General features: G+C 48.2%; 1 protein-coding gene across 4 annotated transcripts in view; it reads right to left on the bottom strand.

Annotated features, from left to right (window-relative positions):
• The window catches only part of cabin1 (calcineurin binding protein 1), a 696,151-nt gene that overhangs the window by 80,222 nt on the left and 589,091 nt on the right, over window positions 1–26,838 (bottom strand). For all 4 annotated transcript variants that reach the window (XM_038793568.1, XM_038793562.1, XM_038793549.1 and 1 more), the window contains one exon: window positions 12,323–12,397. In XM_038793568.1, coding sequence (XP_038649496.1) covers window positions 12,323–12,397 — 75 coding nt within the window. The remainder of the gene's footprint in view (window positions 1–12,322; window positions 12,398–26,838) is intronic.

Here is a 26,838-nt window from a genome sequence, read left to right as displayed (position 1 = left end):
CACCAACTTCCCTGTAATGTGAGCCAGCGCTCACCAACTCCTTCGCACTTTGAGCCTGCGCTCATCAACTCCTCCGCTGAGCGTGCCTGAGCTCACCAACTCCTCCACACTGCGGGTCTGAGCTCACCAACTCCTTCGTACTATGAGCCTGCGCTCACCAACACCTCGCAGAGCGAGCCTGCGCTCACCAACTCCTCGCAGAGCGAGCCTGCGCTCACCAACTCCTCGCAGAGCGAGCCTGCGCTCACCAACTCCTCGCAGAGCGAGCCTGGCTCACCAACTCCTCGCAGAGCGAGCCTGGGCTCACCAACTCCAGCGCTCACCAACACCTCGCAGAGCGAGCCTGCGCTCACCAACTCCTCGCAGAGCGAGCCTGCGCTCACCAACACCTCGCAGAGCGAGCCTGCGCTCACCAACTCCTCGCAGAGCGAGCCTACGCTCACCAACTCCTCGCAGAGCGAGCCTGGGCTCACCAACTCCTCGCAGAGCGAGCCTGGCTCACCAATCTCCAGCGCTCACCAACACCTCGCAGAGCGAGCCTGCGCTCACCAACTCCTCGCAGAGCGAGCCTACGCTCACCAACTCCTCGCAGAGCGAGCCTGGGCTCACCAACTCCTCGCAGAGCGAGCCTGAGCTCACCAACTCCTCGCAGAGCGAGCCTGCGCTCACCAACTCCTCGCAGAGCGAGCCTGCGCTCACCAACTCCTCGCAGAGCGAGCCTGGGCTCACCAACTCCTCCACAGAGCGAGCCTGGGCGCACCAACTCCTCGCAGAGCGAGCCTGGGCTCACCAACTCCTCGCAGAGCGAGCCTGCGCTCACCAACTCCTCCGCAGAGCGTGCCTGAGCTCACCAACTCCTCCACACTGCGGGTCTGAGCTCACCAACTCCTTCGTACTATGAGCCTGCGCTCACCAACTCCTCGCAGAGCGAGCCTGCGCTCACCAACTCCTCGCAGAGCGAGCCTGCGCTCACCAACTCCTCGCAGAGCGAGCCTGCGCTCACCAACTCCTCGCAGAGCGAGCCTGCGCTCACCAACTCCTCGCAGAGCGAGCCTGGGCTCACCAACTCCTCGCAGAGCGAGCCTGGGCTCACCAACTCCAGCGCTCACCAACACCTCGCAGAGCGAGCCTGCGCTCACCAACTCCTCGCAGAGCGAGCCTACGCTCACCAACTCCTCGCAGAGCGAGCCTGGGCTCACCAACTCCTCGCAGAGCGAGCCTGGGCTCACCAACTCCTCGCAGAGCGAGCCTGCGCTCACCAACTCCTCGCAGAGCGAGCCTGCGCTCACCAACTCCTCGCAGAGCGAGCCTGGGCTCACCAACTCCTCCACAGAGCGAGCCTGGGCGCACCAACTCCTCGCAGAGCGAGCCTGGGCTCACCAACTCCTCGCAGAGCGAGCCTGCGCTCACCAACTCCTCCGCAGAGCGAGCCTGCGCTCACCAACTCCTCCCCACTGCGAGCCTGCGCTCACCAACTCCTCGCAGAGCGAGCCTGCGCTCACCAACTCCTCGCAGAGCGAGCCTGGGCTCACCAACTCCTCGCAGAGCGAGCCTGGGCTCACCAACTCCTCGCAGAGCGAGCCTGCGCTCACCAACTCCTCGCAGAGCGAGCCTGCGCTCACCAACTCCTCGCAGAGCGAGCCTGGGCTCACCAACTCCTCCCCACTGCGAGCCTGCGCTCACCAACTCCTCGCAGAGCGAGCCTGGGCTCAACAACTCCTCGCAGAGCGAGCCTGGGTTCACCAACTCCTCCCCACTGCGAGCCTGCGCTCACCAACCCCTCGCAGAGCGAGCCTGGGCTCAACAACTCCTCGCAGAGCGAGCCTGCGCTCACCAAATCCTCGCAGAGCGAGCCTGCGCTCACCAACTTCTCCACACTGTGAGCCTGCGCTCACCAACTCCTCGCAGAGCGAGCCTGCGCTCACCAACTCCTCCGCACTGCGGGCCTGTGCTCACCAACTCCTCCACACTGCGAGCCTGAGCTAACCAATTCCTCCGCACTGCGGGCCTGAGCTAACCAATTCCTCCGCACTGCGGGGCTGCGCTGACCAACTCCACCACAGTGCGAGCCTGCGCTCACCAACACCTCCAGACAGCGTTCCTGAGCTCCCCAACTCTTCAGCAGAGCTAGCCTGCGCTTACCAACTCCTCCACACTGCGGGCCTGCGCTTACCAACTCCTCCCCACTGCGGGCCTGCGCTCACCAACTCCTCCGCACTGCGGGCCTGCGCTCACCAACTCCTCGCAGAGCGAGCCTGCGCTCACCAACTCCTCCCCACTGCGGGCCTGCGCTCACCAACTCCTCCGCACTGCGGGCCTGCGCTTACCAACTCCTCCGCACTGCGGGCCTGCGCTCACCAACTCCTCCGCACTGCGGGCCTGCGCTTACCAACTCCTCCACACTGCGGGCCTGCGCTCACCAACTCCTCCCCACTGCGGGCCTGCGCTCACCAACTCCTCCGCACTGCGGGCCTGCGCTCACCAACTCCTCCCCACTGCGGGCCTGCGCTCACCAACTCCTCCACACTGCGAGCCTGCGCTCAACAACTCCTCCGCACTGCGGGCCTGCGCTCACCAACTCCTCGCAGAGCGAGCCTGCGCTCAACAACTCCTCCGCACTGCGGGCCTGCGCTCACCAACTCCTCCACACTGCGAGCCTGCGCTCACCAACTCCTCCGCACTGCGGGCCTGCGCTCACCAACTCCACCACAGTGCGAGCCTGCGCTCACCAACTCCTCCCCACTGCGGGCCTGCGCTCACCAACACCTCCAGACACTGCGAGCCTGCGCTCACCAACTTCCTCCCCACAGCGAGCCTGCGCTCACCAACTCCTCCCCACTGCGGGCCTGCGCTCACCAATTCCACCCCACTGCGGGCCTGCGCTCACCAATTCCTCCCCACTGCGGGCCTGCGCTCACCAACTCCACCACAGTGCGAGCCTGCGCTCACCAATTCCACCCCACTGCGGGCCTGCGCTCACCAACTTCTCCGCACTGCGGGCCTGCGCTCACCAACTCCTCGCACTGCGAGCCTGCGCTCACCATCTCCTCTGCACTGCGAGCCTGAGCTCACCAACTCCTCCGCACTGCGGGCCTGCGCTCACCAACTTCTCCGCACTGCGAGCCTGCGCTCACCATCTCCTCTGCACTGCGAGCCTGCGCTCACCATCTCCTCTGCACTGCGAGCCTGCGCTCACCCACTCCTCTGCACTGCGAGCCTGCGCTCACCATCTCCTCCGCACTGCGAGCCTGCGCTCAGCAACACCTCTGCGCTGAGAGCCTGGTGAGCCCCTTTTGCACAAAACGGCATCTTCAACCACGGACTGGGTTTGTGTGCTCGTGAGCACAAGGTGAAGGGATGTGCTAATGTTGTTACGTTTGCTGAATTCAGTCTCAAAATGGAATGTTATGCACTTATTACCAAATAAAAGCTGCTAAGTTAAACAGAGCTTCAGTAGCAAACCACCATCTCAAAATTAAATCACTAAAATTTTCTTTGCTTTTTCTGTTTTTATTCGTTGGTTGAATGTGTGAACAATTGACCACCTAAGGACTTAAAGTAGTTTATACCTTTGAAATGATGAGGTTGCTGAGGCTCTCTAGACCATGAACATCTTTATTGATGTCCTGCAGCTCCCTCAGTGTCACAGCCAGAAAAACCTTGCTGCCTGATCTTCTACTGAGATTTCCAGAATGGCTTTGAATTTATCTTGTAGAAACAAACTACAGCTTTTGATTTGATTAATGAACATTAGATAGATTAATTTATTTTCTATTAGGAGATTGTGATTCAACAGTTTATGGTGCTTTCATAACTGCAATCATAATGATGTTAACATTATGAACGCTCGACCTATGTACACAGGGTAAGAAATTTGGCTCCAATCAATATTAACAATTGATGTCATCAGGTGAAGTAACTCATCAATAACGATCAATTCATACAACATCCCCCTCCCGAATCTCACACACTCTCCCACACAAAGACACACGCACTGAACGTGTATATACATACACACACGTATATACACACACCCACAGAATGTGTGTATATATATATATACATACACACACACACAGAACGTGTATATATATATATACACACACAGAACGTGTATATATATATACACACACAGAACGTGTGTATATATATATACATATATATTTTTTAAAAATTTAGATTACCCAATTATTTTTTCCAATTAAGGGGCAATTTAGCGTGGCCAATCCACCTACTCTGCACATTTTTGGGTTGTGGGGGCGAAACCCACACAGACATGGGGAGAATGTGCAAACTCCACATGGACAGTGACCCAGAATCGAACCTGGGACCTCAGCGCCGTGAGGCGGTTGTGCTAACCACTAGGCCACCGTGCTGCCCCAAACGTGTGTATATATATATATATATATATACACACACACGCACACACACACACAGAACGTGCATATATATATATACACACACACACAGAACGTGTATATATACACACACACAGAATGTGTGTATATATATATATATATATACACACACAGAATGTGTGTATATATATATATATATATACACACACACACAGAACGTGTATATATATATATATATATATACACACACAGAACATGCATATATATATATACACACACACAACGTGTATATATATATATATATACACACACACACAGAACGTGTATATATATATATATATATACACACACAGAACGTGTATATATATATATATATATACACACACACACAGAACGTGTATATATATATATACACACACACACAGAACGTGTGTATATATATATATATATATATATATATACACACACAGAACGTGTATATGAAATGAAAATGAAATGAAATGAAAATCGTTTATTGTCACGAGTAGGCTTCAAATGAAGTTACTGTGAAAAGCCCCTAGTCGCCACATTCCGGCGCCTGTTCGGGAAGGCTGTTACGGGAATCGAACCGTGCTGCTGGCCTGCTTGGTCTGCTTTCAAAGCCAGCGATTTAGCCCTGTGCTAAACAGCCCCACACAGAACGTGTGTGTGTATATATATAGAACGTGTATATATATATATATATACACACAGAACGTCTATATATATATATATATATGTATACACACACATAGAACGTCTATATATACACACACAGATATATACACACAGAGAATGTGTGTATATATGTACACACACAGAACATGTATATACATACACATAGAATGTGTAGATATACACACACAGAACGCGTATATACATGCACACACAGAACATGCATATTTACACACACAAACGTGTGTATATATATATATATACACACACAGAACGTGTATATATATATATATACACACACACAGAACGTGTATATATATATATACACACACACAGAACGTGTATATATATATATATATATACACACACACAGAACGTTATATATATATATATACACACACACAGAACGTGTATATATATATATATACACACACACACACAGAACGTGTGAATATATATATATATACACACACAGAACGTGTATATGAAATGAAAATGAAATGAAATGAAAATCGTTTATTGTCACGAGTAGGCTTCAAATGAAGTTACTGTGAAAAGCCCCTAGTCGCCACATTCCGGCGCCTGTTCGGGAAGGCTGTTACGGGAATCGAACCGTGCTGCTGGCCTGCTGGGTCTGCTTTCAAAGCCAGCGATTTAGCCCTGTGCTAAACAGCCCCACACAGAACGTGTGTGTATATATATATATATATACACACACACACAGAACGTCTATATATATATATATATATATATATATACACACACACATAGAACGTCTATATATACACACACAGATATATACACACAGTGAATGTGTGTATATATGTACACACACAGAACATGTATATACATACACATAGAATGTGTAGATATACACACACAGAACGCGTATATACATGCACACACAGAACATGCATATTTACACACACAAACGTGTGTATATATATATATATACACACACAGAACGTGTATATATATATATACACACACACAGAACGTGTATATATATATATACACACACACAGAACGTGTATATATATATATATATACACACACACAGAACGTTATATATATATATATACACACACACAGAACGTGTATATATATATACACACACACACAGAACGTGTGTATATATATATATACACACACAGAACGTGTATATGAAATGAAATGAAAATCGTTTATTGTCACGAGTAGGCTTCAAATGAAGTTACTGTGAAAAGCCCCTAGTCGCCACATTCCGGCGCCTGTTCGGGAAGGCTGTTACGGGAATCGAACCGTGCTGCTGGCCTGCTGGGTCTGCTTTCAAAGCCAGCGATTTAGCCCTGTGCTAAACAGCCCCACACAGAACGTGTGTGTATATATATATATATATACACACACACACAGAACGTCTATATATATATATATATATATATACACACACATAGAACGTCTATATATACACACACAGATATATACACACAGAGAATGTGTATATACATACACACACAGAATGTGTGTATATATGTACACACACAGAACATGTATATACATACACACAGAATGTGTAGATATACACACACAGAACGCGTATATACATGCACACACAGAACATGCATATTTACACACACAAACGTGTATATATACGCACACACAGAGAACAGGTATGCATACGCACACAGAGAACGTGTATTTACACGCACACACATACTGAATGTGTATACACATACAGACACACACTGAACGTGTATACACACACTGAACGTGTATACACACACAGATACACACCGAATGTGTATACACACATACAGACCACACTGAACGTGTATACACACATACAGACCACACTGAACGTGTATACACACATAGACACACACATACACAGAGGCACACACAATGATTGTGAGCACATTTATAATCAGGCATCCTTCAGCTGCCAGCAGTTAAGTAGTATGTTGTTTATTTGGTGACTCACTCCAAATAATTCTAATTAAACTGGCTGGGTTATCAGATGCCAGCTGTCAGACTGGAGCAGAGCGGATAGAGAAAAAAATCTGGAGAGTACACTGAGCTGAGCTAAGCTGCAAGGAAAGCAGGGCCTTTGGGCTGGGTGTAGAGATTTGAATCTTTACATTTGCTGATGCAATAATCAAAAATTCCTAAAATTGGATATAAACATAGGAAAGGGCTGTTTAAAACCACTTCAGGTTTGTGCTTTACAATGTCATGTACATTTAATTTTAACTTTAAACTATTGGAGATCTAGCTGGAGAGTACTTGGATTTTAGATAAATTCCTCATCTAAGGAATTGGAGATATTTGGAGATATTAGATCAGATGACCAAAAGCTGAGTCAAAGAAGTAGGTTTTAAGGAACTTATTAAAGGAGTACACTTGGAGTACTGTGTACAGTTTTTGTCTCCTTACTTGAGAAAGGATGTATTGGACTGGAGAGGGTGCACAAGAGATTCACTAGGTTGATTCCGGAATTGAAAGGATTGGCTTATGAGGTGAGACTGAGTAGACTGGGACTTTTCTCATTGGAATTTAGAAGAATGAAGGGGGGGGGGGATCTTTCAGAAACATATAAAATTATGAAGGGAATAGTTTTTCAAAATGAATTTAGAGTACCCAATTATTTTTTTCCAATTAAGGGGCCATTTAATACAGCCAATCCACCTATCCTGCACGTCTTTGGGTTGTGGGAGTGAGACCCATGGAGACACGGGGAGAATGTGCAAGCTCCACACAGACAGTGACCTGTGGCTGGGATCGAAATGAGTCCTCGGCGCTGTGAGGCACCAGTGCTAACCACTGGGCCACAGTGCCGTCCTATGAAGGGAATAGTTTAAAAAAAGAATTTAGAGTACCCAATTATTTTTTCCAATTAAGGGGCAATTCAGTATGGCCAATCCACCTAACCTGCACATCTTTGGGTTGTGGGGGCGAAAACCACGCAGACACGGGGAGAACGTGCAAACTCCACACGGACAGTGACCCAGGGCCGGGATTCGAACCCGGGTCCTCAGCGCCGTAGGCAGCAATGCTAACCCACTATGCCACCGTGCTGCCCCATGAAGGGAATAGTTAAGATAGTAGCAGGGAGGTTGTTTCCACTGGCAGGTGAAACTAGAACTAGGGGGCATAACCTCAAAATAAGGTGGAGCAGATTTAGGCCCGAGTTCAGGAGGAACTTCTTCACCAAAGGGTTGTAAATTTGGGGAATTCCCTGCCCAGTGAAGCAGTTGAGGTTACCTCGTTGAAAGTTTTAAGGTAAAGATAGATAGATTTTTGAACAGTAAATAAATTAAGCGTTATGGTGAGCAAGTGGGTAGGTGGAGCTGAGTCCACAAAAAGATCAGCCATGATCTTACTGAATGGCGGAGCACGCTCAAGTGGACAGATTGCCTACTCCTACTTATTATGTTCTTAGAAGAGAGAGATGCAGAGGCATAAGGAGGAAATTCCAGAGCTTAGGACAGATGAAGGCACAGCCATCAGTAGTAGAGTGATTCAAATTGGAAATGCTCAAGAGGCCAGAATTGGTGAAAAAGCAAGGGCGGAATTCTCCGCTCCCGCGATAAATCAGGAAGGCTGTCGTGAACTCGGCCGAGTTTCATGACGGCCTCGGAGGCCGCTCCTCGCACCTAATTCACCCCCACCCGGGGGGCTAGGAGCGGCACTCCGTAACTCTCGGCCGCCGGCCCTTGACGCTTGTGTCAAGGCGGCACGCCGAGAATGACATGACGGCGGCGCCTATGTGACGTCAGCCACGCATGCGCAGGTTGGCCAGCTCCAACCCGCGCACGCGCAGCTGACGTCACGACGGCTGATGGCTCCAACCCGCACATGCGCGGTTTCCGTCTTCCCCTCCGCTGCCCCGCAAGACGTGGCGGCTTGATCTTGCGGGGCGGTGGAGGGGAAAGAGTGCGTCGCTTTAAGACGCCGGCCCGACGATCGGTGGCCAGTCCCCTCCCGAGCACGGCCGTGGTGCTCACTCCCCTCCCCCCACAAGCTTCAAACCAGCATTTGGCGCCCATGTTCACGACGGCAGCAACCAGGTGTGGTTGCCGCCATCGTGAACCGGTCGGGAACGGCAGGCTGCTCAGCCCATCCGGGCCAGAGAATCGCTGGTTGCCGTGAAAAACGGCGAGCGGCGATTCTTCCGAGCGGGGAGGGGGTGGGAGAGTCGCCGGAGGCGCCAGCGGGGCGTGTCATGAGTCGCCCGGCCCTCCCGCGATTCTCCCACCCGGCGTGGGGAGCGGAGAATCGCGCCCCAGGTCTTTCCATTTAATTCGGCCTTCCATTGGGAAAACAACTGAGCCTCTCTTGCCTCTGCCACTTTCATGCTCAACACATGATATACTTTTTAAAGAGATGCTTTGGCTGTTTTGCATCATTGGAATTCTGGGCTGTGCATGTTCAGGACAGGGCTTTAACAAACACTGTAGCAGGACCTCAGTCAGTGCTATTTGAGAGTTCACAGGAGGTGCAGGCTTGTATATGGTATAGCACAGACTGTGAAAACCACAAATTATATTTGTTGTTTTTCTAAGTGATGAAGCCATTAAGAAACTGTCATCAGCCCTGGTACGGCAGTAGCAGCCTATTACACACTCGTTTGCACAACAGGACCATGTGTCCCAATACCCCTCAGAGACTCTAAATAATTCACAAACAGTGAAATAACATTGCCCAAATGCAAGCGTCCTTTTAAAAAGTATTTCTTCAACCTGATCAACGATTTACGTATCTTCATTTTAAGAGGTGGGATTTCACCGCTGAAAGAGGTTAAACCATATTCCGCTGATAAGATCACAGGAAGTTATCGTTTTGACATGGTATTTTCCACAAATACAGCCGGCTGTTGGTCTGTATTTGCTGTTTTAGATCACAGATTAACCGCACCTGTCCCTTTTGATGAAGTTTGGAACATTTTACAGTAACTGTCACTGGGAAATCAGAGATTGTCTCAACTGCCTACAGTAATTACATTTCTAAGCTTGGCTACATTGACAGGCACAGCAGTAGCACATTTTCATCCCATCTGATGCTTTTCCTGCTATTACTGTACAGGTCTTCATTGTGACAGTACTGGACAGCTCTTGATGGGAGTTGGAGGTCATTGCGACCCACTTCAAATTCACTGATACCGAGACCTAATAGGCTTAATTTCCAAGGGGCTCATGTAAATTTGTGCTGGAGTGTAAAATGTAAGTAAGGTGTTTGTAAAAGTGGACACGAGTGTGCGAGTGATTGAGAATGACAGAAAATGCAGCAAAGAATGAGCATACAAACATACAAATTAGTAGGCCACTCAGCCCTTCGAGCCTGCTCCACCATTCAATAATATCACGGCTGATCTTATTGTAACTTCAGCCCACATTCCTGTCTATCCCGATAAGCTTTGTTAATCAAAAATCTATCCATCTCTACCTTAAAAATATTCAAAGATTCTGCTTCCACTGACATCTGAGGAAGAGAGTTCCAGAGACTCACAACCCTTACGGGAAAATATTTTTCCTCATCTTGGTCTTAAAATGTGCAGTGACGCCCTAGTTCAAGATTCTCCCACTAGAGGAAACATCCTTTTCACATCCACCCTGTAAACACCCCTCAGAGTCTTATATCTTTGATCAAGTCGCCTCTTATTCTTCTAAATCCCAGCGTGTTGTGTTCTGCTGCTTCCTTTATCATGAAGATACACATAGAACACAAATATATGATTCCTATAAGTATTTATTCTCAACACGCTGGATGGTAACCATATATTTCTATGTACAAATAACTCTGTATACGTTACTGTGAAACTAAGGCACAGGAAGGCTGTTCTCTTGTCCGTCCCACTCCCAAGCACCCGCCTCCTGTCCGTCTCCCAATATATAGATATCTGTCTGGGTGTCTGGTTCTACCTGCTGGCGGGAGGTCATAACTGTCCCTACATGTATTGGTCAGTGGCTATGTACACATTTCTACAAATATATACATTGGTGTAAATATGTATAGTTATACATAGATGTCCCTCTGCACATATCACCACACAGCGGATACAAACCTAACCTCTCCAACCTTTCCTCATAAGACAACCTGCCAATTCCTGGCATTGGCTGAGGAAACTCTCAACTGCTTCTAATGCATTTACATCTTTCTTTAAACTAGGAGACCAAACTCTACACAGGACTCCTGATGAGGTCTCACCAGTGCCCTGTATAATTGAAGCACAACCTCTACTTTTATAAACAACTCCCCTCATAATAAATTATAACATTCTATTAGCTTTCCTAATTGCTTGCTGTACTAGCCTTTTGTGATTCACGCACTAGGACACCCAGATCCCTCTGCACCACAGAGCTTTGCAATATCTCACCATTTCATGTATACGATGAACTAGAGAACTTTACTGTGCACATGAGTGAATAAGAGAGCGAATAAATGGGGCAGAGTGAAAGACTGCATCTCTTTGTGGGACGACTGAGTACAACAGTGAATGACAATGATTTGTCGCATGCACGAGATAGTGCGTGAATGAGTGAGAGAGAGAAAGCAATTTAATCAGTAAGAGAAATAATGAACGAAAAAGAGCAATGCACAACATGCAAGGGTTCTGCCCACATCACAAGACACAGCGTCATCCAAACATCGATCTTCTCTGTTGCTTGTGCAGCTGTTCACATCGAACAGTCAAAACCTTCACTGAACTGCACCTCATTGTGGTATTTTGCTTACAGAAGTCCAAAGAATTGTAACTGTGAAATACATCTGGCTCTTAACACAAAACTTCACACATTTGTATTCACCCTAGGTTTTCATTTCTAGCTGGCAAATTCATTTTATAAAAACCAGGCTGCACCAAGAAACCAGCCATGAGACATGTTGTTTAAATATTGACATCACCTTTACAGAAGATTTACAAAATATTGCCTTCAGTGCAATCTTCTCAAAAATTGAAGGCTTATCATTTCTATCTGATGTATCAATGGGATGATTAGCTTGGCTTTACTCCCAAGCACTGCTTCCCAAGAATCTGTTGTCATTTAATATCAAACAGAAAATCTCCGGCCTTGGCACAGACGAGACATAACATGAAACAGTGCCACCTGAAGCACAGGTCTTGGGACCTCTTTGTAAATTTGACCACGGTACTGGGTTTCTGAAACACGTTATGTCATCATACTGTTGATTGGTTGTTTTATGGATTGTTCACTGTTATTGCTATGAAAAGCCACACATACACCCATTGATATAAATACTCAGTACCCCTCACAATCAGTGCCTGTATCAGTTACCTGTTTCTGTGTTGATGTGGCCATTTGCAGCTGGCAGAATTTCATGGCTTGCTCCAAAGCTACATCCTCATCAACCTGGAAAAGAATTTAAAAGTTAGCAAACAAGAAATTAGAAAATGTGAAATCCCACAAGACAGTATCCCATTTTCTTTCCCCATCGCAACAATCAAATTACTATTGAGTATGACATCTCTGTATACTAACCCCACTGTCCCACTTATGTAGATCTGTTAAATGACAGTTAAAACACAAGAATTGTTAATAAACAATAAATGACAACTGGACATCAGTGGTTCTCCAATGTCCTTCCGGGAAGGAAATCTGCCATCCTTACCTGGCCTGGCCTACATGTGACTCCAGATCCACAGAAATGTGATTGACTCTTGAATGATCTCTGAAATGACCTAGCAAGCCACTCAGTTGTATCAAACCGCTACAAAGTTAATAAAAAGGAAAGAAACCTGACAGACCACCTGGCATTGACCTAGGCAGTGGAAACGCTAACGACAAACCCAACCCTGTCGACCCTGCAAAGTCCTCCGCGCTAATATCTGGTGGCTTGTGCCAAAATTGGGAGAGCTGTTTCATAGACTAGACAAGCAACAGCCTGATATAGTCATATTCATGGAATCGTATCTCACAGGTAACGTCCCAGGCACCAAAATCACCACCCCGGCATGTCCTGTCTCACTGACAGGGCAGACCCAGTAGGGGTGGCGTCACGGTGATATATGGTCAGGAGTTTCCCTGGGAGTCCTCAACATCAACTCAGTACCCCATGAAGTCTCAAGGCTTCAGGTCAAGCTTGGCAAGGAAACCTCCTGCTGTTTACCACAGATCGCCCACCGTCAGCTGATGAATCAGTACTCCTCCATCTTGAACACCACTTGGAGGAAGCATTGAAGTGACAGGGGACACAATGTACTCTGGGTGGGGAACTTCAGTGTCCATCACCAAGAGTGCACTGGTAGTACCACTACTGACTGACTGGCCACATCCTAAAAGACATAGCTGCTAGACTGGGTTGCCAACAATTGGTGAGAGAACCAAAAGAGTGAAAAATATACTAGACTTCACCCTCACCAGCCTGCCTGCTGCAGACACATCTGTCCATGACCTTATCGGTAGAAGTGACCACCGCACAATCCTTTTGGAGACAACGTCCTTTCTTCACATTAAGGTCAGGTATGGGGATGTTCCCAAGGGCGGCATGTGGTGCAGTGGTTAGCACCGAGACTGCAGCTTTGAGTACCTGTGTTCGAATCCCAGGTCACTGTCCGTGTGGAGTTTGCACATTCTCCCTGTGTCTGTGTGGGTCTCACCCCCACAACCCAAAGATGTGCAGGTTAGGTGGATTGGCCACGCTAAATTGCCCCTTAATTGGAGAAAAAAATAATTGGGTACTCTAAAAGGTATGGGGATGTCCATTGATGATTGCGACTGAAGCGGTCCATGTGCAAAAGCAGCAAGACCTGGGCAATTTCCAGGTTTGGGCTGAGAAGTAACAATTCGCAAGTCACATTCATGCCACGCAAGAGCCAGATAATTACCATCTGCAACAAGAGAGGGTCTAACCATCGCCCCTTGACATTGAATGGCATTACCATGGCGGAATCCCCCACTATCAACATCCTGGGGTCACCATTGACCAGAAACTGAACTGGATTAGCCATATAAATACTGTGGCTACAAGAACAGGTCATAGGCTGGGAATGCTGTGGCAAGTAACTCATCTTCCAACTCCCCAAAGCCTGTCTACCACCTACAAGGCACAAGTCAGGAGTGTGATGGAATACTCCCCACTTACCCAGATGAGTGAAGCTCCAACAACACTCAAGAAGCTTGACACCACCCAGGATAAAGCAGCCTGATTGATTGGTACCCCTTCCATAAACATTCACTCCCTCCACCACCAACCAACAGTGGCAGCGATGTGTACCATTGACAAGATGCACAGCAAGAACTCAGCAAAGCGCCTGAGACAGCATCTTCCAAACCCATGTCCATCTAGAGGGACAAGGGCAGCAGCCACATGGAACACTAACACCTGCAAATTCCCTTCCAAGCCACACATCATTCAGACTTGTCGCAGTTCCTTCACTCACTGGGTCAAAATCCTTGAACGTCCTCCCTAGCCGCACTGTGGGTGTACCTACACCACATGGACTGCAGTGGTTCAAAAAGATATCTCACTACCACCACCTTGAGGGCTATTAGGGAAGGGCAATAATGCTTGCCCAGCCAGCAACACCCACATCCCTCAAAATGAATTTTTAAAAATGATGCTAATTCTCCTCTTCAGTCTCACTTCCCTCTTATCCCGCAATCTCTTCTGACAGAAAACCTACAGATAGTATAAGCATACATTTCTTCCTGTCCCCTCTCCCTTCAGCACAACCTTACCCTGGGTGTTTTTGCCTTTCAGATAAACTGCAATCAGGCTGTGGAAAACTACCAAGACATGAAGGTACACAGTCACTTGATTGCACTCACAGCCGCTAGGAGTTCAATACTAACCTGACACAAGAGCTTTAAGCAGAGGAATAGGCCAACCTTTCCAGCATGGAAGTGATGGTAAACTCCTTCAACATGCTTGTGGGCCCAACCATGGTGCAGTATCTGATAGTTGCCTGAGGGGAACAGGAGTGGCTCCATGAAGCATAAACCAACTGTCCAACTCTCAGCCTTCATGCTCCCACCACTGTCACTCCAATAGTGCCCTTGCTGTTAGCTGTCAGGCAGCTTGCCCAGACTACTGCTGTCCATGCTGAGATGGTGCAGTCTGAAGTTAGATCATCGAAAGCTGCTCCAAGGCCATCTGCAATTCCTACCACTGACATTCAACAGTTTTCTACCAGCCATTTTGTAGCTACTTTGCAGCAACATAAGACACAGGCACCATGGAAAGGCACAAAGGTAATTAATTTATGCTTGTTTACAACTTGACATGCTTTACTTCATAGATTTGGTTTCAAACATATATTTTACATTGGCTTTTACTTTTGCAAGAGGATGCTGTGATGGTTAATGACAGTAAGGCACATGGGGCTGTTGGCAAATTGTTGGGGTTATTGTCTGGGGTGTGAATCAGTGTTTCATGTTTAGCTCAGGTTGAAAGGGGGCATTTAAGTTGCATACTCCCTTCCTCTTCCACCTCTTTGTACCCCTGTTCCTCAGTTTCTCACATGACAGGTGTTGACAAGGATTGTTCCCTCAGTGGTCAGATAGTGCTGCATTCTACCTCAGATCTTAAGACCACCTCAGCTGAATACTGCAGGCCCCGCCAGGCAGGGGAATAATTGATTTTGCACATTTCCCATATTGTGTGGGGGAATTCTAGTTCTCATTATGTGCATGCTGCACATGTGAACTAAAGTCATGATCCACATAATCAATGGATAGCCCAGGTAACCAGTAGCCCATCCTTTGGTTTGCCATGGTGGTTGAAATACAGCTGGCACAGCAGACTGCTGCAGAATGAAGGCTTCATGACTATATTACAAAGGCATTGATCTGCATGATGCACTGCCTATTGTTACATAACAGCGGAGGGAGTGAAATCCATTTGTTCCAATCAGAGCTGAGTCGGTGTACATGCAGTTACTGGCACTCTACCGTAGAGAAGCCTACAAACCGTGCAAATTATTTTGCTCACTTTGTCTGCTTTGACAACAGGGATTGAAATTAATTTATCACGGGACTTCCTGTGGCGGCCATGGAGTGAAAGGTCGCACAGTTGGCAGCTCCCGCTCATGGTGGTCTTTTTGTGGCTTATACGCCGGATTGTTGTAGGAATTTTGTGAAGGAAAGGTGTAGAAGCGGGAACAGGAGTGGACCCTTAGTTTATGGAGCTGCGGCCCAGGAAAAATCAGAAAAGGAGGAATCAGAAGTTGGTGGCGAGTGAGGACCAGATTTTGAGTACGGCAATGGCGGATGCGCAGCGTTTGGCCCCGCCAGCTCAGTGAGCGACGGTTGGTGAGCTTCTTGAATGAGAAATTCTCCTAACAACGTAAGGAGTGTGCGGTGGACCTGGCCTGAGCGGTGGACTCGATCAAGGCTTGGTTGACCGCGTGGAGGCGAGACTGACAACACAGGGACAGGCGATCCAGAGGTTGGAGGAGCTGGTCGGGGGAGGATGAGGAGCAGTCCACCTCAATGGCAGTGGAGATCGGGATGCTACAGGACCAGCAGAAGCAACTGTTGGAGAACGTGGAGGACCTGGAGTTCCGTTCACGGAGGCAGAACATCTGGATCGTGGGTCTGCCTGAGGGGAAAGAAGGATCGGATGCTGGTGCGTATATGGGGAAGATGCTGGAGAAGCTGATGGGGGAAGGTGCATTCGACAAGCCTTTGGAGGTGGACCGGGCCTACAGGACACTTCTACGTAAGCCCCAGGGGCGTGAGCCCCCGAAGGCGATGGTGGTGCGACTACATCGGTTCCTAGACAAGGAACATATTTTGAGATGGGCCAGGCAGACAAAGCGGTGTGTGTGGGAAGATGCTGAGATCCGGGGGTACCAGGACTTGGGAGCAGAACTCGCAAAGAGGGGGGCGAGTTTCAACAAGGTCAAGTGGGCCTTATATGCGAAAGGAAAAAAATTTGGTCTGCTTTACCCGATGGATGACCTATGACGCTCGGGAGCTATACTTTGGCTCAACGGAGGATGTGGTGGACTTTATGAAAGATAATAAACTAACGGGAGAATGAAGACCTTGAACTCTTGACTGTGGGGAACTGAGCTATGAGCTATGTTTTGTAAAAACTTTAAACTTTCAACGTTTACTTTGCGATGTTTGGAACGACGTTTGAGGCTCTATATAGATATTTTCTTTTTCTATTTTTCATTCGGTTCTGTTTGAGGTTAGTTGACTCAATAATACTTTGTTAAGGGAGGAGGTGTGGGCCTTTGTGCTCGAACCTTGGGAGGGATTGTTTGTTTGTTTTTGCCTCTTGCCATTGTTTTGGGAGTTTGCATTAAGAGCGGGGGTGGGGAAATCAGTGGGGGTAGGATACTGGACTCACACCAACTGATTATGGGGGGGGGGATTTCAACACGGTCCTGGATCCAAGACTAGTACGGTCGAGTCCCGGGTCTAGAAGGTGTCCGCAATGGCGGAAGTGCTGTGGGCATTTATGGAGCGCATGGGAGGGGTGGATCCATGGAGATTCGGGAGGCCAAGGAGTAAGGAGTTTTCATTCTACTCCCATGTGCACAAGGTGTACTCCAGGATAGAGTTTTCCGTGCTGGACAAAATGCTGCTGGTGGAGCTGGTAGATACTGAATATTCAGCAACTGTGGTGTCGGACCACGCCCACACTGGGTAGACCTGCGAGTGAGGAAAGGAAAGGCCCAGCGGCCGCAATGGAGGTTAGATGTAGGACTGCTAGCAGAGGATGACGTGTGTGAGCGGATGAGGGAGGCCATTCGGGGTATATAAAGAGTAATGATACAGGTGATATCTCGGCAGGGGTGGTGCGGGAGGCACTGAAGGCGGTTAGCAGGGGGGGAATTCATCTTGATTCGGGCTCAGGGAGAAGACTGAATGGGCGGAGTTGGACAGGCTAGTAGGTGAAATTTTACAGAGGGACAGGAGATATGCAGAGTCTCCGGATGAGCGGCTCCTAAAGGAGCGTCAGAGACTGCAAATGGAATTTGGGCTCCTGTCCACAGGTAAGACAGAGGGGCAGCTGAGGAGGGTAAATGGGGTGGTGTATGAATATGGGGAAAAAGCCAGCAGGATGTTGGTGCATCAGCTGAGGAAACAGGAGGCGGCGAGAAAAATTGGGAAAGTAAAGGATACAAGGGGGAAGGTGGTTGTGGACCCGGAGGGGGTGAAGCGATTCTTGGGGGGAGGCTGGAGTTCCCGAGGGTAGACAAGGAATTGGTGGAACGCTTGGGAGGCCCAATCGGGCTTGGGGAGGTGATAGACAGACTGGGAGCGATGCAATCGGGTAAGGCGCCGGGACCTGATGGATACCTGGTGGAGTTTTACAAAACGTTTTCTGGGTTACTGGGTCCGCTCTTAGTAAAGGCCTATAATGGGTCCAAGGAGCTGGGAGTGCTCCCCCCAATGTTATCACAGGCATCGATCTCCCTTATTTTGAAGCAGGATAAGGATCCAGAGAGCTGTGGATTGTGTCGGCCGATCTCTCTTTTGAATGTAGATGCAAAGTTGCTGGCAAAGATCCCGGCCACACATATAGAGGACTGTGTTCCGGAGGTAATAGGGGAGGATCAGGCGGGATTTGTGAAGGGACGGCACTTGACGTCCAACATTAGACGGTGCCTAAATGTTACAATGATGCCAGCGGAGAGGCGCGAGGTTTAGGTGGTTGTAGCCATGGATGTAGAAAGGCCTTTGACCGGGTGGAGTGGAAGTACTTGTGGGATATCTTAGGAATTATGGAGGTACTGGAAGAATTTGGGCGGTTCTCAGGTTAAAAGTTAAATATGGGTAAGAGCGAGGTGTTCGCGATCCATACACGGGGGCAAGAGAGGAAGCTGAGGGAGTTACCATTCAAAGAGGAGGGTAGGAATTTTAGGTACCTGGGGATTCAGGTGAGTTAAATCTGGGAGGTCGGTCGATCATATGAAAAGAGACTGCCACAGGTGGGACATGCTCCCGCTGTCATTGGCGAGGAGGGTGCAGACTGTGAAGATGACAGTCCTCCTGAGGTTTCTCTTCATTTTTCAATGTCTTCCAATTTTTATCCCCAAAGCATTTTTCAGGAAGACGAACGGGGCGATCTTGGGTTTTGTATGGGCTGGTAAGACCCCAAGGGTGAAGAAGGTACTTTTGGAACGGTGCGGGGAGGGGGGTGTAGCCCTTCCGAATTTTATGAACTATTACTGGGCGGCCAACATATCGATGGTTAGGAAGTGGGTAGTGGGGGAGGGGTTGGTGTGGGAGCGAGTGGAGGCAGCAATGTGTAAGGGGACAAGTTTGGAGGCTTTGCTAACGGCACCCCTGCCGTTCTCGCTGGCTCGGTACTCCACAAGCCCAGTGGTAGTGGCAGCCCTAAGGGTGTGGGGGCAACGGATACAGCACATGAGATTGGAGGAGGCATCAGTGTGGTCACCGATCTGTGATAATCACCGGTTTGTTCCGGGGGTGCTGGACGGGGGCTTTAGGAAATGGCAGCGGGCAGGGACTGAAAGATTTGGGGATCTCTTCATTCAGGAGGGCTTTCCGAGACTGGAGACATTCGAGGAAGAGTTTGAGTTGCCGGGTGGGAATGGGTTTCGATACCTACAGGTATGGGACTTTGCCCGGAGGCAGGTTCCAAGCTTTCCTCGCCTCCCCCTGAGGGGACTACATGATAAGGTGATGTCAAAAACAAGGGTTGGGGAGGTGAGGGTCTCTGAAATATATAAGGAATTGATGGAGTGGGAAGGGGTCCCAATCGGGGAGGTGAAGAGGAAGTGGGAGGAAGAGTTGGGAGGGGAGCTGGAAATCGAACTATGGGAAAAGGCCTTGAAGAGAGTCAATTCATCCTCGTCGTGTGCCAGACTTAGCCTGATCCAGTTCAATGTGGTTCATAGGGCCCACATGACGGTAGCCCGGATGAGTAGGTTTTTTAAGGAAGTGGAGGATAGGTGCGGACACTGTAGGGGAAGCCCGGCGAATCATGTGCATATGTTCTGGGCATGTCCAAAGTTGAGAGGATTCTGGCAAGGATTTGCAGACGTCATGTCCGAGGTCCTGGAAGGGACGGTGACTCCGAATCCAGAAATGGCAATATTCGGGGTATCGGAAGATCCGGGGGCCCAGGGGGGGAGGGAGGGTGATGTCCTGACTCCTGGCCTTCTTGTCCCTGGTGGCCCGGAGACAGATTTTGCTGGGATGGAGGGACTCTGAGCCTCCAAAGTCAGGGGTGTGGGTCAGTGACATGGCAGGGTTTCTCAGGCTGGAGAAGATTAAGTTCACCTTGAGAGGTTCAACTCAGAGGGTTGCTCGGAGGTGGCAGCCGTTCATCGACTTCTTTAAGAAAAACTAAACGTCAGCAGAAAGGGGGGGGGGGGGGGAGAAAATGGGAGGCATGGCAGTGTAAAATAAGGATAGGAAATCTAATATATGGATTGTTAGGAGCTAGGGCGGGTGGGGGGGGGGGGGGGGGGGGGTGGTAGTTGGGTATGTTATTGTGATGTGGTTGCGTGCGTCGGGCTGCTCGGTTGTTTAGAATGATAATTTGATAAATTTGTTAAACTGTGAAAATTACAAATGCTTCAATAAAATATTTTCTAAAAAAAAAGAAATTAATTCATCACTCTTTGATAAGGGAACTTCAGTGACCTCATCACTCTTTGAACAGGGAGCTTCAGTGAACTTCCTTACCCAAAAGTGGACTGCAAACTGAGGTGTTGTTTCCTGCACCAACTGGGAAGAAGCCAGATGCATAAACTGTGAATGCAGTCCTTGCCCTGCTTAGAGGATTGAGTAGTAGCTGCAGCAGTTGGCAGGTCTCAGTAACAGCCACTTTTAAACGCACAGACATCTCAAATATTTAGCACTGCTAAGTAATGGATGATCCCTTTAAATGGTGCTGGTAGAACTGCCCCTTCTGCTTAACATTGCACAGCTGAACACACATTAGGAGAGGGCGTTACTCAAGCTTGACTCCAAAATGATAGCACTGGTGCCAAATCAGAGTTATACAGTGACTAATGTCATTAATTGTTTATCTTCCATACTTCCTGTGAACATTAAGTGCACTAATGCCTTTACCAAAATGGCAGCACAAGTGTGCACCCAAACTGCAGACACTATTTTGGAACTTGAAAGGCAACCACGACACCAAAGAACACTATCGAGCCCAATTTTGGCTCACAGAAATTTCAAAGCTATTTACATACCAGTAAATTGATTAGATTTGAATTGCAGTGAAGCCTACAGGCCATACAATGCTCCACTGAGGGCACTGTCCAACTGTTAGGATGTGTTAGCATCAGTCATGGTTCAGAGTGGCACACTCACTGTACTCACCTCAGGGTCAGACAGTTGTGGTTCAAATTTCACTCCAGATGCTTGAGCACTAAAATCTAGGCTAATGCTCCACTGAATGCAGGACTGAACAAATTCTGCAATGTTGAAGATGCCATCTTTCAGATAGGAAGTTAAACTGAGGGTTCACGGCATCATTTCGAAGAGAAGCAGGGGAGTTCTCCCTAGTATTCAGAACGATAATTAGCCTTCCATCCGCATCACTAAAAAACCTGGTCATTACCACATTGCTTGCTGGAAGCTTCCTGTGCACAAATTCCCAGCGGCGCTCTAGGATGTCCTACGGTTGTGGAAGGTGCTATCTAAATGCAAGTCTTTTTCTGCTCGTGTGAGACAGCAGCCCTCATTTGGCAATCTCAGCAGGCAATCATGCCCGCAATTTGTGACATTTTCTGCAGCCCAAACTAATCTCCAACATAGTACAATAGGGATTACAATGACAGAGTCTGGATAACTAACCGTAAGCAACCTAAAGAAATCAACAGCCTTGAAAATAAATTAATATTGAGCCAACTTGTTCAAGATCTGAACCTCTGTTAATAATCAAGCCATGATGTTGTAATCATGCTGTAAATTGCTGGCTGTGAGAGGGAAATAGGTGAGAGCTCATCACCTAGATGAGGCTAACTGCAGCTGCCCAATTCTTCATAATTACTAAGTTGGAACGATCAGGCAATGCCTCAATTACACATAATATAATGTCTCCATACAGTTCTGGCACACAACTACACAATTGCACATTCTCTGGTAGACGTTAAACTGACAGGTTTGTAGTTACTGATTTCTCCCTTCCTCTCCCTTTTCAGAAGGTGATAAAAGCAGAACATGTATAATATTGTTCTGTCACATTATTATACAATGAGATACTATACAGTCTGCATGCAGCACTGGCACATCACTACAAGAGTTCCCTTTGTTTCCCTCTCTTTACTTAGTTCAGTTTACACCTACTTACTAACCTCTCATCTGCCCATATTGTTGGCTCCAATGTACCCTGGGATCCAGAGTTGGTCACTCCAGTATCCCTTGGGTTCCATACCTTTCCAGTAACCTGGATGTGCCAGGGATCCATACTTTTCTGCTCCAGTGTCCCCTGGAATCCATATTTGGTAATTCTTCCTTACCTACCTAGTGACATCATCAGGAAGCATGGGGTCAGCTTACACTGGTAATATAAAACTTGAGTTTCAGCTTTGAAACACAGGATGACACTACAGTGTTTGAATTCCTGCTGTCATCAACAACTTGTATTTAGACAGTGCCTTCAATGTAGTGGAGACAATAACTGGATATGCTAAAACTGCCTCTGTCTTAATGTCACCAAATCCAAAGCTTTTCTCTTTGGTCATCTCAAGCATCTTCATGTCTCTAAACATTGGGCAGGATTTACCGAGCAACCCGCCGGAGCTGGCCCGTCAGCGGGATTTGCTGGTCCCATTGACTGCACCCCTCAACGCCGGAAAACCTGTGCGCCAACATAGGACTGGAATATCCTGCCAGCGTGAACAGCCAGTAAATCCCACCCAATTGACTTCATCAACTTCTCTATGTTCTGCTGTTAGTACACTGTTCAATCAAACTTGATTTCCTCTCTCAAACCCATGGCAGTGCCAAGATCATATTCTTCCACCTCAACAACAGTGCTTATATACAGTCTTCTCTCCCTCCTCCAATGAAATGAACTAAAAGCACATCACCTCATGGACTAACTTCTTGTGTGTTCTCTTGAGCTGAATTCTCTCCATTTCTCTACAACTTACTCAAAATGCTACAGTCCATATCTTAACTTGTGCAAAGTTACACAATCCTATACGCCCCACTAATTCCAATGTCCATTGGCCCCCTGTGCTCCAGCAAAATGATTTGAAAATGATTAACCTCACCTACAAATCCATCCATGGTTTTGCTCACATTACTTTAGTGAATTCCACCTGATCTACATGTCAGTATATACTCCATCATCCTCTTAACACTGGGCATCTCCTTGTCTCTTGCTCCTTCCACTCAAATTACCATAGTTTGGTTGCACCATAATGTTCTTCCCTCTGGAACTCTGTTGTATTTCAGAAAGCCACTTGGTGAAGGATAGAACTGGAGGAAATCTTGACATACTTTTATATTTATTTATAGAGCGTCATATGGCAAACATAGACCTCTCAACCCAACAACCACAGTTTCAATCAGTATCTATTTGTAAGGGTTCCAGTAAATCCCCAGTTAATGCCCACTACCTGCATACAATTAAACATAATTAAGACTTTGTTGTGTACATCATTTAATACCTCCCCTATAATTTCCAAAAACTTCTCAACACCTTTTCCTTTGTGTTTTTGTGAATGCACCTCAGCCATGTCCATCTTCTCCTTTCTGGTTGACTGCCAATTTTAGTGTCAAAATATTAACATTGAAAAGTTTGCCATGAAAGTACAACTTGTGCATGGGAGGGGTTCTTCATGAACAGCTCCTGTAGCGAAGCCCTGACTGAGGGCTTGTTAGTAACAATGGAGATTAAAGGACTTCCGGTGGCGATCATGGAGTGAGTGGTCGCATATTTGGTGACTCCCACTCAGGGGCAGTTTTCTCAGACCTTTCCCCGGTTAACAGGTGGATGTGAGGCAGAAAATAAATGCTGGAGAGTGAGTGGGAGGGAGTTTTCGATATTTGGGTATCCAGGTGGCATGGGAGTGGGAGCAGCTGTATCAACTGAATTTGGGTCGGTTGGTAGATCAGATGAGGAGGGGGCTTTAGAGGTGGGATACTCTCCCATTGTCATTGGCGGGGCGGGTTCAGATGGTTAAAATGACAATCATCCGAGGTTTTTGTTTGTTTTTCACAGCCTCCCAATTTTTATCCGTAAAAAAGTGAATGCAGTGATCTCGGGATTTGTTTGGGCAGGTAAAACCCCGCGGGTGAAAAAGATGCTGCTGGAGCGGGGACCTGGGGGGGGGGGGGGGGGGGTGACTGGCTCTTCCGGATTTCATTAATTACTGCTGGGCGGTGAATATTGCGATGGTTAGGAAGTGGGTAGTGAGGGAGGGCTTGGTATGGGAGCGGGTAGAGGTGGCATCTTGTAAGCACACGGGTTTGGGGTTATTGTTAATGGCACCTCTGCCATTCTCGCCGGCTCGGTACTCCACAACCCCTGAGGGTGTGGGGATAGTGGAGGCATCACACGGGGTTAGAGGGGGCATCGGGTTGGGCACTGATATGAAATAATCACCAGTTTGCTCCGGGGAGGAGCGGGGGGGAGAGAAACGGGACTGGACGGGTGATTTCAGAGGTGGCAGCGGGTAAGGATCAAGAGATTTGGGGATCTCTTTAGTGATGAGGGATCCAGAGCCTGGAGGAGGAGTTTGAGCTGCCTGGGCAGAATGGGTTCCGGTATCTGCAAGTGACGGACTTTGTGTGCAGGAGGTTTCAACCTTACTGCACCTGCTGCCCCAGCGGCTACAGGATAAGGTGGACGTCGAGAACAGGAGGAGGAGAGGGGAAGGTTTCAGAGATCTACAAGGAACTGATGGAATGAGAGGGAGTCCCCAGAGGGGAGGTGAAGAGAAAGTGGGAAGAAGAGCTTGGAGTAGAAGGGGAGAAAGAGAGTTGGAGACTGGGTTATGGGAGGAGGCCCTGAGGAGAGTTAATGCATCCTCGTCAGCCTTATATGGTTTAAGGTGACCCACAGGGCACACATGCCTGTGGCCTGGATGACCAGGTTCTTTGAGGAGGTGGAGGATAGGTACGGGCGCCGTGCGGAGGATCCTGCGAACCATGTCCAAATGTTTTGGGTGTGCCCGAGCTTGAGGGGTTTTCTGACGTCATGTCAGAGGTCTTACAAGTGAGGGTGATGCCGAGTCCAGAGGTGGCGATCATTGGTGTTTCAGAAGACTCGGGAGCCCAGGGGGTGAGAGGCCGATGTCCTGGCCTTTGCCTCCCTGGTGGCCCGGAGACGGATTTTACTAGGATGGAGGGACTCAGAACCCCCGAAGTCGAGGGTATGGGTTAGCGACATGACGTGGTTTCTGAGACTTGAGAAAATTAAATTTGCCTTGAGCGGTTCATTGCAGGGGTTTGCTCGGAGATGGCAGCCGTTCATCGACTTCTTTGAGAAAAATTAAGCTGTCAGCAGTGTGGTGGGGTGGGGGGGGGGGGGGGGGGGGGGGGGAGAAAGGGGAGGCATGGGAGAGACGAGTAAGGGCAGGAGAACAAACGGAGGGGTGGCTGAGGAAGGTGGCACTGTTTGTGTAAGCAATGTTGGCTGGGGTTTGTGCTCGGGGGGGGTGGAGTTTGTTTATTATATGGTTGTGCTTTTGTTGAAATTTGATGTTGAAAACTGTTAAAATTATAAATGCCTCAATAAAATATTTTCTAAAAAAAAACACTGGAGATTACAGCCAACAGTTCACCAAGAAGGCTCATTTCCAATTTACTTCCCTTCACTCTACATACAGCCACAATCCTGTTTCCCAAATGCCAACTTACCCTACTGACTCACTAGTATTAACTGCGAGAGCCCATACTGACACTTTGACCTCATGGATCCGCAATTCCTCCAACCCAGCTTTAATTACATTCCTAATGGCGATCCTAAAATTAAAAATAAGCCACAAAAAACTTTTTAAAAATGGGGTGTCATGATGCAAACATGACTTCTACTCAAGTGTTCAATGACACATGATGTTGTGCCTGAATGTAAACCCTCTGGCAAGAAAGCTTGGAATCCACGGCTAGACTGTGGGGTTTAAACAAGGAACAGTGGGCATGCCATTAGCCAGCTGTCACAGCAACAACTTCAGGATTTCTTTCTGCACCAGTGAGCTGAGCAGAAATACTTCCATTGGGAAAAGCTACGGTATAGATAGGTGAACATTATACTGCGTGTCCAAATAATTAGTTGAACATTTAATTTACAGTTATTATTACTTGCAAAGTAGAGCGATTTTCAGAAATATGTTGCTGGTAAGGGGGTGGCGATCCTGGTGGGGAAGAAGGTGTCGTTTGAGGCGTTGAAGGTGGTGGCTGACAGTGGCGGGAGGTACGTGATGGTGAGTGGCAAGCTGCAGGGGGAGCGGGTAGTGTTGGTGAATGTTTATGCCCCAAATTGGGACGATGCGGGGTTTATGCGGCGTATGTTGGGCCTGGAGGCGGGGGGCCTGATCATGGGGGGGGGGACTTTAACACAGTACTGGATCCCCCATTGGATCGATCCAAGTCCCGGACGGGTAGGAGGTCAGCGGCGGCTAAGGTGTTGAGGGGATTCATGGACCAGGGTGGAGGAAGTGGAATACTCCGCCATTGCCATTTCGGATCATGCCCCGCACTGGATGGACCTCGGGCTGGGGGAAGAGAGGGACCAACGTCCGCTCTGGCGCATGGAGGTGGGGCTGCTGGCAGAGGAGGAGGTGGCCGGGAGGGTTCGGGGGTGTATCGAGAGGTACCTCAAGGCCAATGATAACGGGGAGGTTCGAGTAGGGACGGTCTGGGAGGCATTGAAGGCGGTGATGAGGGGGGAATTGATC

Source organism: Scyliorhinus canicula, chromosome 1, assembly GCF_902713615.1.
Source record: "Scyliorhinus canicula chromosome 1, sScyCan1.1, whole genome shotgun sequence".
NCBI classification, from domain to species: Eukaryota; Metazoa; Chordata; class Chondrichthyes; order Carcharhiniformes; family Scyliorhinidae; genus Scyliorhinus; species Scyliorhinus canicula.
This window is presented reverse-complemented; position numbering and strand designations above follow the sequence as displayed.